Source organism: Mustela erminea, chromosome 5 (assembly GCF_009829155.1).
Source record: "Mustela erminea isolate mMusErm1 chromosome 5, mMusErm1.Pri, whole genome shotgun sequence".
NCBI lineage: Eukaryota > Metazoa > Chordata > Mammalia > Carnivora > Mustelidae > Mustela > Mustela erminea.
Window position 1 is genome coordinate 64,928,987 of NC_045618.1, and position 20,508 is coordinate 64,949,494.

The 20,508-nt window shown below is 34.9% G+C and overlaps 1 protein-coding gene across 6 annotated transcripts in view; it reads left to right on the top strand.

Moving 5' to 3' along the window:
* CTDSPL2 (CTD small phosphatase like 2) overlaps positions 1–20,508 on the top strand; it is a 78,934-nt gene that overhangs the window by 42,696 nt on the left and 15,730 nt on the right. For 5 of the 6 annotated variants that reach the window (XM_032343553.1, XM_032343552.1, XM_032343557.1 and 2 more), the window contains 6 exons: positions 4,516–4,654; positions 6,146–6,295; positions 11,214–11,429; positions 15,363–15,441; positions 15,730–15,841; positions 18,021–18,107. In XM_032343553.1, the coding sequence (XP_032199444.1) occupies positions 4,516–4,654; positions 6,146–6,295; positions 11,214–11,429; positions 15,363–15,441; positions 15,730–15,841; positions 18,021–18,107 (783 nt within the window). The remainder of the gene's footprint in view (positions 1–4,515; positions 4,655–6,145; positions 6,296–11,213; positions 11,430–15,362; positions 15,442–15,729; positions 15,842–18,020; positions 18,108–20,508) is intronic. The other variant, XM_032343556.1, reaches the window with a different exon arrangement.

A 20,508-nucleotide genomic window follows, 5' to 3' on the forward strand; every position in this document is an offset into this window, starting at 1 on the left:
TTCAAGAAAGACCGGGATTGGATGATGAATTGTCTTTCAGAATTGGAGCATCATTAGACATTTCATTGCATTATTCTGAAGACTAGGATTTTATTGTCAATGACTACAGAGCTTTTAACCTTGATATTAATAGGTTCCTCTTCCTACTTAGAGATGTAAGCTAAAATATTTTTACCTTACGTATGTATTTACATGCTTTATTTTTTTAAAGATTTTATTTATTTATTTGACAGACAGAAATCACAAGTAGGCAGAGAGGCAGGCTCCCTGCCGAGCAGAGAGCCCGACACAGGGCTTGATCCCAGGACCCTGAGATCATGACCCAAGCTGAAGCAGAGGCTTTAACCCACTGAGCCACTCAGGCACCCGTACATGCTTTATTTTTTTAAAACATTTACTTAGAGAGTGTAAGCAAGGGTAGCAGCAGAAGAAAAAGAGTGATCCCTTTGAGCGCAGAGCCTGACACTATGGGGCTCGATCCTAGGACTTTGAGATCATGACCTGAGCTGAAATGAAGAATTGGAGGCTTAAGTCACTGAGCCACTCACGTGCCTCAGATATTATATGTATTTTTAATTGGCCACAGTAAGTCTTTTCTACAAGAAATGTGTCTAGTTCTACAACATTAGTTAGCTTATAGATTCTTGATAAATAGGGGAACAGTGTCAGTATAACATGGGTAGTGTATTGCTTTCTACATGACTTTTTCTTAAACTAGACAAAGGGATCCTGAATAGAGGGAGTTTTTTTAGATTTATTTATTTGAGAGAGAGAGAGCGCAGAGATAGCACAAGTGTAGATGGATACGGAGGAGCAGAGGGAGAAGGAGTCTTTTAAGCAGACTCCATGCTGAATGGGTTCAGCTCAGTCTCAACAACCCTGACAAGAGTCAGACATTTAACTCACTGTGCCATCCAGGTGCCCCAGAGAATTGAGTTTTATATTTCATCAAGAAAGTAAAAAACTTTAAATTCAGCAGTAGAGAAACAAAAGCCCCCCACCCCCAAATACACACAGACACACACAGACACACACACACACACACACACACAGGTTTTTAATTAGAAGTGATAATTAGCAGTGGCAGGGAAGGGGGTTCCCTCCTAGAGAAGTATACTCTGGTCTAGCAGGGACTTTTCTCATGTGGCAGTCTGCATTTCCTTTTGTGTCCATCTTAGCTCTACTGTCTTAAAGCTCCACTTCTCAGTTCCCATAAGCCCTTGTTTCTCTTTCTTTGTTTTTATTACCTTTTATTAAGCCCTGAGGTTGCATCTCGGCTGCTGTTAGCTGCCTCACTGGGGTGTCCAAGTTATCTCTGGAGGTGTCCCAGTCATTGTTTTTGTTAGTGCTATGGTTACAGAGTTAACGGGGCATTGACTGATCAGCCTTGTATACCCCTCTCTGCCCTCCTGGACTAATTATTTTTTCCTTAAGCCTTGTTATTTTTAGCGTTGCAGAAAGCAGGATTTTCAGAAATATAAGTATTTGTGTTATAGCAGATCTATTAAGAGGCTTCTTCAAGAAGATGCTGGAGCTTAGTGTGGTTGGCTTTGTAGCATTATTTCTGTTCTTGAAGGGCTTCATAGAGTACTGTTTTCTGGCTATGGAGAGCCAGTGTTTGGGATATGAGAGTTACTATTGATTTTAAAATGCAGGGGAATGGGGCTCCTGGGTGACTCATTTGGTTTAAGCGTCTGCCTTCAGCTCAGGTCATGATCCTGGGGTCCTGGAATTGAGCCCCGTGTCGGGCTCTCTGCTCATCAGAGAGCCTGCTTCTCCCACTCCTGCCTGCTGCTCTGCCTCCTTGTGCTCTCTCTTACCTCTCTGTCAAATAAATAAGTAAAATCTTAAAAAAAAACAAAAAACAAAAAAACAATTCAGGGGAATGACAAATAGCAACCATTTGAAGAATTTTGTTGTAGATCACTGAAGCATTATTTTGTGCTGTAAAGACACTGTTTTAACAGAGATATCCAGGGGTACCTGGGTGGCTCAGTCGGTTAAGCATCTGCCTTCAGCTCAGGTCATGATCTGGAGCCCTGGGATTGAGGTTCTTTGTTCAGCAGGGAGCCTGCTTCTCCCTCTGTCTGCCCTGGGCATGCTCATACTCTCTCTCTCTCTCTCTCTCTCTCTCATACAAAAATAAACTTTAAAAAACAAAAACAGAGAAACAAAAACAAAAACATTAGAGAAACTGAGTAAAAGTAAAATTCTGTATGATATGATATGGAATGATGTATTTTGATATTATCTTTGTTTTGCTTTGTTTTGTTTTTTAAAGATTTTATTTATTTATTTGGCAGAGAGATCACAAGTAGGCTGAGAGGCTGACAGAGAGAGGGGGGAAGCAGGCTCCCCACTGAGCAGAGAGCCCGATACGGGCTCGATCCCACGACCCTGAGATTATGACCTGAGCTGAAGGCAGAGGCTTTAACCCACTGAGCCACCCAGGCACTCTGATATTATTATCTTTGTTTTGATCTAAGTAGGGAATTATTTTTTAGGGAAGTTTAGCTTTTTAATAATCTTTAATATCTTTTTTTTCCTTCCAAGATTTTATTTAAATTCAAGTTAGTTAACATACAGTGTAGTACTGGTTTCAGGAGTAGAATTGATCCAAATAGGCAGTTGTAATTGTAGCCATTTACAATACCAAGGTTTGTTTTAAAAATAATAAAATAATATTCAACCTTTAGAAAATGCATAGCAGCATCTTATTTGCTCTGATACAAAAGCAGTGGATACAAATTCTCAGTACAAATAAAGAAGTTATTCCTGTTGAATAAGAATAATGATTATATATACAGATTATATTTAATATAGATTTAAAAATCTAATCCTTACCAAAAGATATCAGGTAGTCTCATTAAAACAGCTGGAATTGGGGCACCGGATTTCCTCAGTTGGTAGAGCATGGGATTGTCGATCTTGGGGTTTTAAGTTAGGGTCCCACGTTGGGTGTAGAGATTACTAAAAAACAAACAAAAAACCAAGGAGTTATATGCCAGTATGACAGTAATGTCATTCATGTGGTAGATGATTCTAGAAAACTTTTATAAATGAGAAAAATAGATGTACAAATGAAGAAAAATCAGTATACTTTGACAGTATACTTGGCGTATAGTCCTTTAGTCAGTACTGCAAAAACAGTCTTAACTGGTGATGTCGATTTCTCCCATATAAAAGGAAATGAATAGGGAGCTTTATTAGGGAGTAGACTCTTTAGTATTAATTTGGGCAGTTAAAGAATTGAGGTTAGCATTGGGGTGTGGCATGGCAGGCCCTGTTATTTTTGGTAATATGTGATATGCCAGCAAATTCCAATGGGATTCTCTCTCTTATCCTGAGTGCTCAAGGAAACAACCACTGTTCTTTGGACAAGTTTAAGAATAGGGGAAAATTGCTGAAAACTCAGAGGAGATTGTACAATTGAGTATTTCATTAGCACAGTTTATTTTTTTTAATTTTTTAAAAAGATGTTATTTATTAGCGAGAGAGAGAGCACAAGAGGAGGGAGGGTCAGAGGGAGAAGCAGACTCCCCACCAAGCAGGGAGCCCAATGCGGGACATGATCCTGGAACTCCGGGCCACACAGGCGCCCAGCATAGATAATTAAATGGACCCAGGAGAAAGGATCTGAATTATAAGGATGCTCTAGTTATATTTGTGTATTATAAGTACATTAATAATTAACCTCTAACATTGTCAGATTTTTCCTTTGTTTTTTAGCACTGTTGGATATTATGTAGTTCTATTTTGTTTCTTCTGGATATGGAAAACAGAAATATATTACACATATATCTATTTTTTTTAAAAATTGAGGTATAATTGATATACAGCATTATATTAGATTTAATGTAAAACAGAATGATTTGATATTTATATATATGTGTTGTAAAATGATCATCACAGTAAGCCTAGCTAACATCTGTCACCATAGTTAGAACTTTTTTTGGTGATGAGAACTTTAACAATTTATTCTCTTAGCAACTTTCAAACATGCAGTACTGTATTAACTATAGTTTCTATGCTGTGCATTACATTTCTATGATTTATTTATTTTAGACTTAGAATTTGTACCTTTTGAGTCTGTTCACCCATTTTGCCACCCCTCATCACCCACCTCTGGCAACCACCCGTCTGTTCTCTGTATCTATGAGTAGAGTCTTTTTTCATTTGTTACTTAGATTCCACATAAAAGTGAGGTCATGCAGTATTTTAACTATCTTCCCATAGCACATCCATGTTGTCCATCCATGTTGTCACAAGTGACAAGATTTCATTCTTTTTAATGGCTGCATAATACTCGTGTGTGTGTGTGTGTGTGTGTGTGTGTGTGTACACACATCCCATATATTCCTTATCCATTCATCAGCGGATAAATACTTAAATTGTTTCTGTTGGCTGTTGTAAATAATGCTGCAATGAACATGGGGCTACATATCATATTTTATAATTATAATCTAAAGGCAGAATGCCTATGCTCAATGCATGTTTTTTTCCTCATATCTTAAGGAAGAGAGAGAAAATCCTTCGAAACGGAGTAGGATTGAACGTGATATAGATAATAATTTGATCACATCAACACCAAGAGCAGGAGAAAAGCCTAACAAACAGATATCTCGAGTAAGACGGAAAAGTCAAGTAAATGGAGGTTTGTTAATATTTAGATATTGTTCTATTAGGTGTAAGCAGAGATCTTACCTGTCATATTTATTTTCTGTTTTTAAAAATTGACTCTAGAGTTTTCCCCTTATTTTTGTAATCCTTGTATTAAGTATCAGCACGAAATAAAATAAAAATTCATCTATCTAGTATAAATCTATTTTGATGAGTTAAAATAAATAAAGGCAGAGCAGCAAGTTTTATGCTGTTTATCAGAAAAATGTATGTGGAGCATTTTTGACCTCTAATAAATTTAGTTAACTGAGTTAATGTATCAAACTTAATGTATTGAAATACGTATAAAGAATTTATTTCTGGATCATGGAATTTCGTAGCTCATAGGGGACTTGTATCACTTGGGGCAGTGGTTCTTAACTAGGGTTGGTTTTGTCCCCAGGGGACATTTATTAATATCTGGAGACCTTTTTGGTTGTCACAGTTTGTTGGGAGGTTAGTACTCAGATCTAACAGGTAGAGGTTAGGGATGCTGCTAAACATCCTACAATGCACAGGACATCCTCCTTCAGTAAAGAATTATCCAGGCCCAAAATCAGTAGTGCTGCTCTTGATAAACCTTGTTATAGGTCAGTATCTCATAATATTGCTGGGAAGCTCCTCAAAGTGAAAAAGGAGAAGGAAGGATAAGCAGAGAAAGCTATAAAAAACAACACTTTAGAGTGTGGATTACTGCTTTTTAACCATTCCTGGTTTAAACACCACAAGAATAATTCCTTACCTCTTTCCCCTCAATTCAGTGTTGTATCTCTATTGTTAAAATTAGGGAAAAAGAAACAAAAGACCTATTTCAAAGAAGGAAAGAATGTGGTAGATACCAAGTGAAGTTGCAGAAGGTCAAGGATGGTTAATCAAAACACATTTGTTTGAATTTATTTTTATTGTATATTTTCTAAAAATCCATTAAATTTTTTTTATTCATAAGAAACTAAAAAACCAAAAGACAAAAAAACCTGTTCTTAACCACTCTGAAATGATGCCTGGGTATGCATAAGTAATAGACACTGCTGTACACAGTCTTCTACTTCAGTAGATCTATGTTGCCTCTACTTATTTAGCCGTTATTGTTATTAATAGATTGGTTTTGTGAAATAGGCAGCCTCCCAAAATGTAAATAAGGACAGGATCTTGCATTTATGTTTTTGATGTAACTTGCTTTACAAAGAATTTATTTCATTTTCTGTAACACTGTGGATTTTGAAGCCTTTCATTCTATATACTTATAGATGTCAGCATGCTTTGTAGCAGTTATAAAACATTATAAATAAACTTGTTATAAAAATAATTTGATTTATAATTTATTTACCACAGGATATTTTTAAGTAATCAGCTTTCTTAACATTAAATGTTAATCAGTTTTTATGAAATATTTTGAGGCAAAAAATTATTTTCATAGTGAATTGTTTAAAACATTCCTTAAAGTCATGTTTTCTAGATTGCAACCTTTTTCTTGTTTCTTTCTTAGAAGCTGGTAGTTATGAAATGACAAATCAACATGTAAAACAAAATGGAAAATTAGAAGATAATCCTTCCTCTGGCAGTCCTCCAAGGACTACATTGTTGGGGACCATATTTTCTCCTGTCTTCAACTTTTTTTCACCAGCAAATAAAAATGGTAAGTATAGGGGCGTCTGGGTGGCTCAGTCATTAAGCATCTGCCCTTCGGCTTAGGTCATGTTCGTAGGCCCCTGGGATTGAGCCCCACAACTGCTCCCTGCTCGGTGGGAGGCCTGCTTCTCCCTCTCCTACTCCCCCTGCTGGTGTTCCCTCTCTTGCTGTGTCTCTCTCTGTCAAATAAATAAATAAAATCTTTTTTAAAAAATGGTAAGTATAAGCTATATTACCCATAATTTGGGTCTAAAAAATTAATAGTTTTCCTAGTTTTTTTAAAGATCTGTTTGATTTTACTGGCATATTTTGTCAGCATCTTAGGTTTGTTTTCAGCCTCATTAAAAATACGCAGCTCCTGAAGAAAAAAAAATACACAGCTTCTTAAACACCATTTTTTTGTGTGTGACTGAGATAAATTTAGGTCATGTTTAATTCTGTTGAAGTATTTCACTACCTGAGAAGCTAAATGCTAAACTTTGGGCTAGAGGAAAAGTAAGTAATTTCTTTCATGTTGGAAAGATTTCTGTAGTCCTTAGTGTGTACCAGGAGAGAATCCAGAAATATTCTCAATATTCTAGATTAATAAAGTAGAATTTGTTGACTATTTTAAGTGAACTGAAACTAGGTGATTTTCTGTAACACATTTTTTTTTTATCATTTGTAACACATTTTGTCATTCATCATTTATCATCAAAGACCCGCTAGGGATCTTTAATTTGGATAATTAGTAACTACTCTAATGCAAATGAATTGAATGTTTTCATTATACAATGCCTTTGCCAAAGATTGAAACTTGGATTGTTTCCCAACATACATATATTTTTTAAGATTTTATTTATTAGAGAGAGCATGCACACGGGCCCTAGAATAGGGAGAGAAAGGGAGAGAATCTGAGAAGGGAGAGAAAGGGAGAGAGCCGACTACGTGCTGAGTATAGAACTCAGTGTAGGGCTTGGTCCTACAACCCTGAGATCATGACCCAAGCTGAAACCAAGAGTTGGCTGCCCAGTAGACTGAGTTACCCAGGTTGTCCTGCCCCACATATATTTATTAAAGATTTAACTTAGTGTCCTATCTTTTTTGATTAATTCTTAATTTCATAAATGCTGATTTAGTCTCTGGATTACATGAGGGTAAGAGATTATGTCTTTATTTTTGCATCTACCTAGTTGTTTGATATAGCATGGGGCACATGGAAAATAGCTGTTAAATGTTTGTTGCCTGATTATTTAAATTCTAGTCTGAATTATGTTTCTGGATAATAATATAATTTTTAAAAGACAGAGTGGTACACTATAAAATCTAATTGCTCTGGGAGCTAAAAATAATGCATGTTGGCACATGAAAGAACTTGTAAAATCCTGTAGTAGAAATAAAACAAAAAACTACCTTTAACTTTGTTTAGCCCTGTATTTTCTAGACATGTGTTACTCTAAAAACCCTTTTCTGTGGAAGATCAATTAATATCTTGTAAAACTAGTGCCCCTTAGAACATCTTTGGAAATAGCTGGTGTGGTGGAAAAAGAATGGGCATTGGAATTAGAAAGATTTGTTTTAAAATTCCAGCTCTGCCACTCTTTAACTGTGTTACCTTGGTCCAGTTCTTCAAATGGAGCCTCTTAACCATGAGAGAGGATAATTATACTTAAGTATGGGATGGGGTGATTTGAAGATTTCAATTCATTCAGTTCAATATTTGCCATGTCCCAGCCATTGTACTACTAGTCCCTGGAGATTCAAGGATGATTAACACATGGTCCCTGCCCTCAAGGAGCTTGCTTTTTTACAAGACGGAGAGAGATGCATAAATAGGTATTATAAATGTTTATAAATGCATTGATAGAGGTATGGGGCAGTGGGATATTCAAAGAATGGAGTTAGTGGCATCTAACACAATAGTCTTTATAGAAAAGCTGAATCTTGAAAGGTGGTAAAGGGCATTCCAGTAAGAATGGGCAGCATGAGGGAAGGCATAGTGTGTTTGAGAAACAAATTAGTTTGTTACAGATGGATTTGAGGAGTGCATAGAATGGGTTAAGATAGAGTTACAAATTTGGCAAATTAAAGCTAACATGGTAAGATATTTTAATTTTAATTTTATCCTTAGTGAAAGATGTTTGAAAGATTTTGAACTGGTGAATAATATGAACAGATTTGTGTTTTCCAAAAAGCTCTTTGGCAGTAGTGTGTTGGCTACATTCTAAAAGGTTGTGTGTGGGATAAACAATTAGAGTTATAGTCCATGTGAGACTTCATGCAACCTTAATGGTGATATTAGAGAAAAGAAGAAGGATCAGATATATAGAATGGACACATTTTTGGGCACAGATTGGAGATGAAAGAAACAAGAGATTAAGAGGACACAAGGTTATTTTTTCAAGAGCAGGAAGTTATGTTTTGGAAGACAGATAATTGAATTTTATTTGGGCCATGCTGAGTTTGAGATGCCATGAAACAGCCAAATGTCTGGTAGCCATTGTCCTTCTGGTGTGATGTGGAGCTTAGAAATCTGGGCTTAAGCAATAGTCTATTGTATTATCAGTTTACAGATATTAAAATACCTATGGTCTTTTCATAATAAATAATAAATTTAAATAATAAATGGTCTGTATGTTTCATCGAACTAAGATCTTGGAGAAATAAGTGTTTGGATGGCAAAAGTTGATGTTTGATAGTTACAACTTTTTCTTTGAAGGAGATGATGATGACATGTGCTGAGATTCCTGGTGGCAAGGATTGAGGAGAACAGTGAAGGTTTAGAGTGTTTGCTTTTGGGTTAATTTAAAGAAACACACATAGTAGTAAGCAGTAAGTTACATTGATTCAAGAGGGATTTCTGTAATGGATAACAGTGGAAAGACTGTCAAGACTGAGCAAGGATCCTGAAGCTGCTGGTTTGAGAGTGGTTTAAGTGAGATACCATGAAATCTAACTAAATGAGAGGGTGGGAATGAGCTGTTGAGGGATTGTTTAGAATAAAAGAGACTGGCTTTTATCAAACTTGAAGATCACATGTAATAGGAATATGAGATAGATAATTAAAAGATTAGGTTATGGTAGAAGATTGATATATTTGAACCTTAGTTTTCAGAGATGAACCTTTGCTTAGTGTGAATGTCCAGGTTATGGTCATGGTAGTTGCTTAAGAAAGCAGTATAAACGAAGAAGGAGCTAAAAAGGGTAAGACCTTTAAGGATTAGTCTTTGGTGAGTCATTGATAATCACTTGTAGTAACCACTAGGTGATGTTTAATAGAGCTTTGAACTGGTAGCTAGGTGTTAAATTCCTCTGATTGAGAGAGGGTGCTGGCTGCAGTTGGGATATGTCAGCAGTGGGGATAAGTGAAGAATTATATAGCTAAGTGACATCAGTCTCAAAGGAACGGGCATTTTTTGCAAATCCAGTGGAAAACCATTGATCTGGTAGCAGCAATGGAAGTAAATGAGTTCTTATTCAGTTAGTATGTTGTGGGAAAGATGTCAGGAAAAGAGGATTTTTGGAAAGGGGTTGAAGCTGTGAGGGAGAAGGAGTATGGGAGGTTGATCTTATTGAAAATGACATTTGGAGCATTCCATAAAGAAATAGAGTTGGGGGGAGCCTGGCTCAGTTGTTTAGCGTCTGCTTTCGGCTTGGGTCATGATCTCAGGGTCCTGGGATCAGGCTCCATGCTCAACGGGAAGCCTACTTCTCTCTCTCCCGCTCCCTGTGCTTGTGTCCTGTTTCCTCTCTTGCTTTGTCTCTGTCAAATAAATAAATAAGATCTTTAAAAAAAAAAAAAGCAAGTTGGGTTTATCTCATAGTGGAAGAAGAATTGGGCAACACAGTCATTTAGGTGGTGGTCGAGTATGATGAGGAAACTAACTTCAGTCTTTGTTACTAAGATGGAATCTTGTTAGGAAATTGTTCTTATGTCTCTGAATAAAAATGGTCGGATGATTAGGGGAACAGTTAGCTCATTCTTGGATAACTACATTTGGCTTAAAAATTACAACTGCCTACAGTGGCTAGGATGTTTAGTACTGGAAGAATCAGGAGTTGTTTAATGGAAATAAATAATGGAAAAGATAATGGAAAAAATACATATATAATGCCTAGCTCATAGTAGGCATTTAATAAATGATATATACTTTATTGAAAAGTTCTACAGTCACCAGTACTGTATTGTATACTTCAAAGTTGCAGAGAGACTAGATCTTAGATTTTCTCACCACAGAAAAATGGTTATGATATGGCAGGATAGAGGTGTTAGCCTAAGGTTAGGTTGGTAATCATAATGCAGTATATAAATGTATTAAATCAACACATACAGTTGAAACTTACACAAGGTTATATTGTCAGTTACATCTCAAAAATGTTTAAAAGTTCTAAATTATAACTGTGGTTTGACTATAAATAGGTGTTTCTAAACTATTTGAACACTCTTAAGAAAATTTAGTTCACCAATATCATTCTATTTTATAATAGTCTTTATTCCTGATTATTTGAAATGTCTGGAAAAGACTCATTAACAGTGGTATCCTCAGCTCTATCTCTGTTGTATTTAATTTTTCCAAATATTTGAGTTTACTTTTCATTATTTAATTTCACTTTTATTAAAATATATTTCACCTACGTTATGTAAATTTAAGGGTAAACAAGTTGATTTGATACATTTATATATTGTAATATGATTGATTGCCTTGTAACAGTAATTAGTACCTCTATCACATTACATAATTACCTTTTCTTTTTAGTGGTTAGAACAATTAGGTTTGAGGATTATGATACAGTATTTGTCTATATTCACTCTACAGTGCATGAAGTCTCTAGGGCTTAGGTTGACTTGCTGTAAGTTTGTATCCTTGAAAGCATCTATGCCTCTCCCCCAACCCCCTGTTGAGTTTTTAAATGATGGTTGTGAGCATACTGAATCTCGATTATAGGAACATCAGGATCCGATTCCCCAGGACAGGCTGTGGAAGCTGAAGAGATAGTAAAACAACTTGATATGGAACAGGTGGATGAGATCACTACCAGTACTACTACGTCAACAAATGGAGCAGCTTACTCAAATCAAGCAGTTCAAGTGAGGCCATCAATAAATAATGGTTTAGAAGAAACAGAAGAAACAGTTAATCGTGATATCCCACCCCTTACAGGTGAAGAAAATTCCTTTTCTTAATGCATCTTCATGAATAATGTATAAAAATTCAGTATTCTTTTCTTTAATAGATCAAATACATAAGTTTTTCTTTCTTGAACATAAAATGATTAAAATTGGAATTAAAACTTTCTCCCCCAAATCTGGTCATTTTGAAATTGAATTTTTTTAAAAAGGTTGCTTTGAGGGATGTCTGGGTGGCTCAGTTAAGCATCTGCCTTTGGCTCAGGTCATGATCCTGGGATCCTGGGATCTAGTCCTGTGTCTGGCTCCCTGCTCAGCAGGGAGCCTGTTTCTCCGCCTGCTGCTACCCCTGCTTGTGCTTTCTCTCTCTGACAAATAAATAAAATCCTTAAACAAAAAAAAAAAAAAGAAGGTTGTTTTGATTGAGCATCAGTCATTTTACAGTTTATTTGTACTACCTGACTACTTAGAGAATTTTAATACAAACAGCAAAACATACACTCTTGATATAATTGTACCAGTCTCAGACCTGAAGTTCCCACCTTCAGGCAATCGTATACCTTCAGATTTGTTGCGTGTATAGATGACATCCTCCCAAAAGAAGCTTCTTTTCCTAGATCTTTCCCTACATCCAAACTTTGCAGCCTAATTCTGGATCCTTATAAAGGCCTAACATACTTGTTAGGAGCCTGAGCCAGTTGTCATGGAAATGTAGAACATATGAGATCAGAATTTATTACCTCTGAGGGCTGTGATATACAGATGTATAAAGCTAAAAGATGAAACTGTTCCATCATGCTTAAAAGCAGAAATAAAATTTAGGATGGTCATCTTTACCCAGAGGAATAAGATTTCAGGGTTTTATTTTAGATTTGTCTTTTTATAATGCCAGGCATTTGAGAGACCCTAGCCATTTATTGGTTCAGAAATGTAGTTTGGTGTAAGGAAGTAGAATGATGTTCTTCCCTTGAATATAAAGGGAAACTTGAAAAAATAAAAAAGAAAACATTTAAAAAATGCATACAGTTATGAAACTTCTATATAGCACAACCCAATAATACCAATATGAAGAGAAAAGCGACATAACAGGAAAGATTTATTTTAAATTGGTCTAATAAAAGATTAATTTCTATAATGTTAAACATAATATCTATAATGTTAAATTATATTTTTAAAAAGATTTTATTTATTTATTTGATAGAAAGTACAAGCAGGGGGAGCAAAAGGTAGAGGGAGAAGCAGATTCCCCACTGAGCAGGAAGCCTGATGGTGGGACTTGATCCCAGGATTCTGGGATCATGACTTGAGCCAAAGGCAGCTATTTAACTGACTGAGCCACCCAGGTGCCCTATAATGTTATATTTTAAGAATAATAATGAATCTGTGGAATCAAAATGGATTATGCACATAGTTCATTCTTGGGTGGATAAGATTTACAAAGGAGTCAACTCTTCACCTATGATTTTATGCTCATTCCTTCTCTGGTGTTTGGGCAAATAGATTTAAATCCAGGCCTCTTGTTTGATGTTTGTTCATTATTTTTGTACTGCTTTATAATCCTTTGTATTTATTTTTTTCTGACAACAGCGAAAACAGAGAAGGGATTTCTATAATGTTAGTGGTTTCTGGGGGGGGAGGGTGGGAAAGAAAATTTGCTCCAGTTGTCTCATTCATTTTTCCCCTAACATTTATTGAACACCTATTTTCTGTGATGGACATTATTTATAAAGATGAATAAGATAAATGCTCCTTGACCCTGAAGAGTATATGATCTAGTTGATGAGCCAAGTAATCAAACAAATTACTGTACAGTGTGGGGAGGGATATTAGAAATAAGTGCACAAAATGATGAGGTGCCACATTGCATTTACTCTGCATCATGACAGGATAGAAGAAAAATTTTTGCTGATGTTAAAAGATGAATATGATGACAAAGATTATTACTATTACTTTTCTTTAACTTCAGGAACCTAGCCAAAGAGAATAAGAAGGAAGGAGATTGGCTCTGTTATTTACTTAGCTCTGTGACTTTAGTCAACTTCTAAGATGGTTTTCTGACCTTTAGAAGGGGAAATAATTCAGGGTTTTGAAAACTAGGAGGGGTGAAATAAAAGTGCACTCAAATATTGCTTCCTTTACCCCTTTCTCTGAAGATAATAGGAATTTGAATCAGAAGTAGTTAAAAGATATATTTTATATCACCCCTTCTGCTAATGAACTGTTATTGGCATAAAGTTGTTAGATGGACAAAAATTATGCTTTACATTTATTGTCCTTCACTAAACATATATACTATGTTAACAAGGTAATACATACATAAAGAATTAATACATGATGGGGCACCTGGGTGGCTCAGTCATTTAAGTGTCTCTTGGTTTTGGCTCAGGTCATGATCTCAGGGTCATGAACTGGAGCTCCATGTCAGGCTCTACACTCATTGCAGAGTCTGCTTGAGAGTCTCTCCCTTTTCTCCCCCCACCTCCCGCTGCTCTCCCCACTCATGCATGCACTCAGTCTCTCTGTCTCTCTTTCTGTAAAAGAAATAAAATCATTTAAAAAAGAATACCTGGTAATACCAAAAAGGATTTGGTTTTTGTCCTTTGACTATTATCCACCAATATTGCATTCCTATAGATAGATTATAGAAGTTTTTTTGAGTTCCCACTGTCTTTGTCCTTTTGGACTGCAAAAACAAATTACCACAGACTAGGTGGCATATACACAGCAGAAATTTATTTCTCTGTTTAGGATACTGGGAAATCCAAGATCAGAGCACCAAGCAGATTCATTACCTGGTGAGGGCCTGCTTTCTGGTTCATAAACAGTTGTCTTCTCATGCATCCTTACATGGTAGAAAATATTTGAACTCTCTCGAGTCTCTTTTATTAGGGCAGTAGTCCCGTTTATGAGGGTGGATGACCTCATGACATCCTAAAGTCTCCACCTCGAAATACCATTTTGTGGGGATATAAACATTCAGTCTGTAGCATCCATCTTGAACTTTTATCTCGGAGACAGTACCTCTAACTTAAAAATCTTGTATTTTGTCCTCTCCTTGAATTTGTTATAATTATTGTCTTAGAAAATTCCCAGCATAATTTCTTTTTTTGTAAGTTTTTTGTTTATTTAAGTAATCTCTGCACCCAGCATGGGGGTTGAACTTTTGACCCTAAGATCCAGAGTCACATGCTCTTCCAAGTAAGCCAGCCAGGCTCCCCTCTCGGCATTATTTCTGATGCTCTATCATTTGATGGAATTTTAATTTAAATGTAGAATGGACCATTTGTCATGGAGTATAGAATTACTTCATGATTATTTTTAGGTTGCTTGTAAATTAGGAGTAAAATAAAGCCTCTTCTAAAGCAATGGTTTCTATACAGAGCAGCATTTTGTAACTTTTTAAAAGAATTTAGACACCACTGAGATTCCTGTAAAAATGTACATACAACATTTTTTCGTTAAGTTTTCAAGGGAGTTTCATGAATCTCTTAAGGAGTGTCAGTGTTCATAGATTTCAGGTTAAAAACTACCTCTGGCTGTAAGGTCAGCACAAATATATACTGATTGCTTGTACATGTACAGGGTAGTTTGCTAAGTGTCACTGGTTACAGGAGCCCCATGAAATATTTATGGTTATATATATAAAACACAATTCAGCTAGAAACTGAAATTTCATGGAGTGTATGTTTGTGATAATAAGTAGTAAATTTTCTCTTGGCTGTGAGGGATTTTAATTCTGCCAGCCATGATTTAGCTTGCCATTTTACCTGTAATGGCAATTTTTTCTTTTGGGTCTGGAGTTAGATCTCTGTGTTAATAAATTTGCTTTGCATTACTATTTGTAAATTATTTCTTTCATTTCTTGAACCTAAAATACACAGGGCTTCAGGAAAATCATATAAAATGGTAAAAATATATACTTCATAGTGAGTAAAAGTAACATTTTGTTTTTCATTTTATTAAATAGCACCAGTAACTCCAGATAGTGGCTATTCATCAACTCATGCAGAGGCCACCTATGAAGAAGACTGGGAAGTATTTGACCCGTGAGTTTTTTCGTTTTTTTGTTTTCCTTTTCCTCTTGGAGCAGAATGAAAGACAGTGGACGGGTGGCTGAATGGTATATTGGAAAGAACATGTAACTTGTAGGTATTAATACTTTTACTGAGTTACTGAAGTACTAATATTTTCAGTTTTATTTATATTTCACAGGTTTTGGTTACTAGATTAAAAGTATATTATTTAATTAAAGATTTAAATATAAGCTGAATTTAGTAATATGTTTTATATTTATAAAATGTAGAAATGAGGTTTTCTTGAAATTTGATTTGTAGGTATTATTTCATCAAACATGTTCCACCACTGACAGAAGAACAACTAAATAGGAAACCTGCTCTTCCATTGAAAACAAGAAGCACACCAGAATTCTCCCTAGTTTTAGACCTGGTAAGTATATTATATGTACTGGTAGAGAAAATAAAGGAGTTAAATTTCTTTTTTAAAACACTAGCCCAAAATACCTGGAAGGATAAAAGTGAATGTGAATAATCTTAAACATTTACAAAACATATTGTGGAAGTTGTGAAATGTTTTTATTTGAAGCATAGTCTAATGCCAGGGTCCTCAATTTGGTTGTCATCAGGTACTCTTTGAAAATAAATTAGGCTTTCATTTTTGAAATTAGTTCTTTCCCCCTTATTTCTGAGACCCTTGTGATTTTTTTAAAAAAAATTTCCAGATAAATCCTACTTCATTTCATGCCTAGATTTCGTCTTTTTTCAGGTGGGGGTTGGGGGTGGTGTCAGGATTATGTTTTTTTGAAAAACCAAATATTATCTGGGTCCCAATGAATGGACCTTATGCAAGATTATAGCCCTTTTTCTCTTCTTATTTTTGTGCTTTATCTAATACCAGTGACTTTATTAATAGACTCCTAAAAACATGAGCTCTTAATGCTAATAAAACCTTTAATGTGCTCTCTTGGTATGTTAAAGATTTATGTTTTAGGGTACCAGAAGAGGTTTGAGAACTGAACACCTACCTGTTACATAATATTGGGAAGCATGTTATTATTTAGCCTTTGTTACTGGTATCCTATAATTGGAAATGTGGTTTATTTCTCATAAAATTTTTTTCTTGAGGAAAAGTTTATTATTTGAAATTGTAACTAGCATGTATATTTCTTTTTTGAGAGTTTAATACCTTAGCCTTTGTCTAGCCAAAGAGACGTAAGAGAGCTCTCCAGAGGTCCTAAGTATTAGGTATTTATTAGAGGATAAGTAGCAAGAGAAAATTTTGAAACTGATTATGAGTAGTGTAGATTTGATGTGCAAGTTAGTGAAGGAACTGAAAAAAGAGCTTTTGCTATATTTTTGTGTTAGGAGTTGATGTGGTCATGATAGCAAGCTTGACCATATAATTTTTAATCCAGTGTGAAGGTAAATGGAAAAGATAGGACTTGGCTGAGCATAAGTGAGTAATTTTATAGAAGTAAATGAAGAAGGATCAAAATTTAGATAATCTATAGATGAAGAAGTAGTAGAATTAGTTATGATTCAGTTGAGGGAAAGAGGATACCTTTTTTAAGATGCTAAGACAATACCTTGAAATGTATATAGACTGATATGCTATTAAAAGAAAATGAGGCATATCTAGAGTATTTTTTGCTCTTTGCCTCCCCAGAGTTAACTTTAGGTTAAAAGAAACACTCCAGCTAATAAGATGTGGAATCACAAGGTATGAACATTTGTGTTTCATTTTAATTCATTGTAAATGCATTGGAAAATTTTGGGGGTAGTCATTGGCAGCTTTTTTTTTCCAAAAAAAGTGTTTTCTCACTTAACTACAAATAGAACTGTTTTTTAATCATTATTTAAGAAATATAAATATTGGCACATATCTTAGATGGAATGATCCTCACCTTCTTATCCTCTTAATAGCAAACAGGGTGCGATAATCAAATATGACAAGTCTTCATTGACTGCTAATTTAGTTAAATAATGTTTATGTCTGAAACATATTCAACAGATACTGAGGCATCCATTTTATAATATAAAAATCTTTATAAAAGGTTAAAGGATAAGGAGCTATGTGAATAGAATATATGTACTTTTAAATATAATTAGATTCTAAACTTCCATTGGCTAATTGTTAAATAAAAGGAGTATATATTTATTTTCCTTAACAGAAAGTTGGCAGCTGCAGAATTCAGAACACTGGTTCTCAAACTTGAGCATGCATCGGGATCACCTCAAGGGCTTATTAAGTAAAGATTGCTGAGCTCCTCTTTATCCCCCTCTGAGTTTTTGAATTATCACAAGTGGAGCTGGAAGATTTGCATTTATAACTAGTTAGAATATTGCATTTCTAACTAGTTATTTATTTGCATTTCATTGCAGATGATGCTGATATTACTTGCTGGTCCAGGGACCATACCTGAGAACAAGTGGCTTAGAAAATTCTATCCCAAATTGCTATGCCACACATAGGAATGTATGATAAATGGAAATTCCACATATGAATGAGTACTTTCATAAATGTGTTTGGTGGTCATGGGTACATGAAATTATCATTTGAAATTTCTTTAAATATCTTGGTTTACTTGGTATGTGCTTTTTATTTTAAGGATGAAACACTAGTACACTGTAGTCTAAATGAGCTAGAAGATGCAGCACTTACTTTTCCAGTCCTTTTCCAAGATGTCATTTATCAGGTAATTAAAAACAATTTATAAATTGATTTGGCCTGTTAGACAATGTTCTGAACCAAGAAATCTTTTGTAATTTTGTGTGTGTAAAGTTCAGTGTGTTTTTTCCTAATTGATTTCATCAATATATTACTGATTTATTAACACAGAGTAGCATCATGCTAAATAATTACATAAGACATTAAAGTTACCCAAAAATGTCAACTTTTTAAACCAGTGATCTCTGCTCGTTTCATAATCTGTTTGCCAGCAGGTGGAGGCAGGAGCCCTGACAATTATAGATCCCCAAGAAGAACTTTCCAGGTTAACACCTGGTGTTTTGTTTTTTGTGTGTGTTTTTTTCTCCCCCCCAAAAAATCCAGTTAGTATAAAAATTCATTCCTTGTTGGTCTTTTTTATTTCCTTTTGTAGTAATATCATCTGTAGATTGCAGTTTGGTATATCTACTTTATATTAATCCTAGAATTCCAGGACATTCTTCCAGTTACTGCTTTAAAAAATCTGGGTAAAATCATTTCTACCTCATCTGTGTTGGTGGATAGGTAACCATGCAAAATGCAAATATTATTTACATTTCACTGAATTATGTGTGTTGGCCATAGTTTTTTCTTTACATTTGAGATTTTCCTCTCATAAAATTTCAATTTATTTATATGACTACACTTTGAAAATTGCAAAGTGCCTTTCTGTGGTGGTGGTGGTGGTTACTTAATTAAAACATTACCTTTATACACACCAGTTGTTGAAGGGTTGGGAAAGGGTCAAAAAGTTTGTTCTTTGTCAAGAGGAAGCCAACCCAAGGATTAAATAAAGCTGCAGAACATTTACTCTGTGGATGATGGAAAGGAGCTCATGGTTGTTTGTGCTCTTAATAGGCAGTTAGAATATGGGTGTAGTTTTCTTGGCACATGATAGTTCCTGTCTTTTGGGAATCAAAAAATTTCAGAGTTAAATAGAAGTTTGTGGTTCAGGATCTGCTTTACCTACTTTATCTTATAATGTCATAAGAGAATTTATTTTAGCAATTATTGTTAGTTCTGGTTTAACCTAGATAGGCATTTCAGGCATGCTAATATTTGAGCACTATATTCATTTCCCTTCTGTGGAAGCTTGTTTTAGTTCTGGCTTTTGATTACAGAATGAGCAAAATATACATTAAAATAAAGGATTTTAAGATTTTTGTATTTCTTTTTAACTAGATATTATTTGGCTTAATGTAATCTTTTTTCTTAATAAGACATTTTCTGCCAAATGGGTTGTTCTTGTTTAGTCCACATCTAGGACAGGAGTCTTGTGGCAAATATAAATAGTTCAGTAATACCTCAGTTCTCTCTTTTTAGCTTGATAACTTCGTTTTTTGTTCAGGCTCTGAATTTGGAAAGGAAAGTTGTTATTTGAAACATATTAAATAATTATTTTTGGATGACTTCTTAAGCTTTCAGATTTGAAATTTACTTCTTGCAGACAATTTTGGTTTGTTTATATCATTTTTAGTAGTGAAGTAAGAAACTTGGAAAGTAGATGAGTTTGATTCTTCCCTGTTATGAGCATTTCTTTTTATTGTGACCATACAGTTGAATTTTTTCTTGCTGCTTCCACCATTTCTGCCTTCTCTCTCTTTTTTTTTTTAATAAAGTTCTTATGATTTCTATGTTGATCAGGATAGTTGTCTTATTTTGAAGAAAAGTCTTCTAGCAGTACATAAACTAATACTTACAAACACCATCCATGTACTGCATCTACCTCTGGAATTCAAAGAACTCTTTTTCTTACATATTCTGAATTACACTTTCTGAAACTGAAAAATAAATATTCTAGCCTAAATTAGGAGCAGTGAGCAGGAAGTTTGAATCTTATAAGTTACAGAGATGATTGCATTTTATTATGATGATTTATTAGCTATTCAATTGTGTACAGAGTTTAGTCTCCCTTCACTAAATTTTTGAGGATGTCCATAGTTAATATTCGGTATAATCCCTTGGATTTCTGGTTTTGGCATAGCCATTCTGTCTGCTTTTTTAAAAAATAACTGAAGAAATCTTGGGTTAGGGTTCCCCTAGTTTTCAGACCAGCAAGCTCCCTTTAAACAGGGAATGATGTCTTTTAAACTTTCAGTGGTGTTGTCTCCATCTACTGGCAAAGAAGAAATATACACAAGGGTCTGAGATGATCTAAGAGATTTTGGAGAAACCACATTATTAGGTAAGATGTAACTTACATATTTAACCACTGCAATATAATGTGGCCCACTTAAAGGTAGAAACCTGTACAATACTGTATATACTCTTAAAAAATAATTTATTGAGATGAATTCACAACATAAAATAAACCATTTTTAAGTGAACAGTTCCATGGCATTTATCTATATACTCTTGAATATATCAGTTCCGTAGCATTTACATAGCAT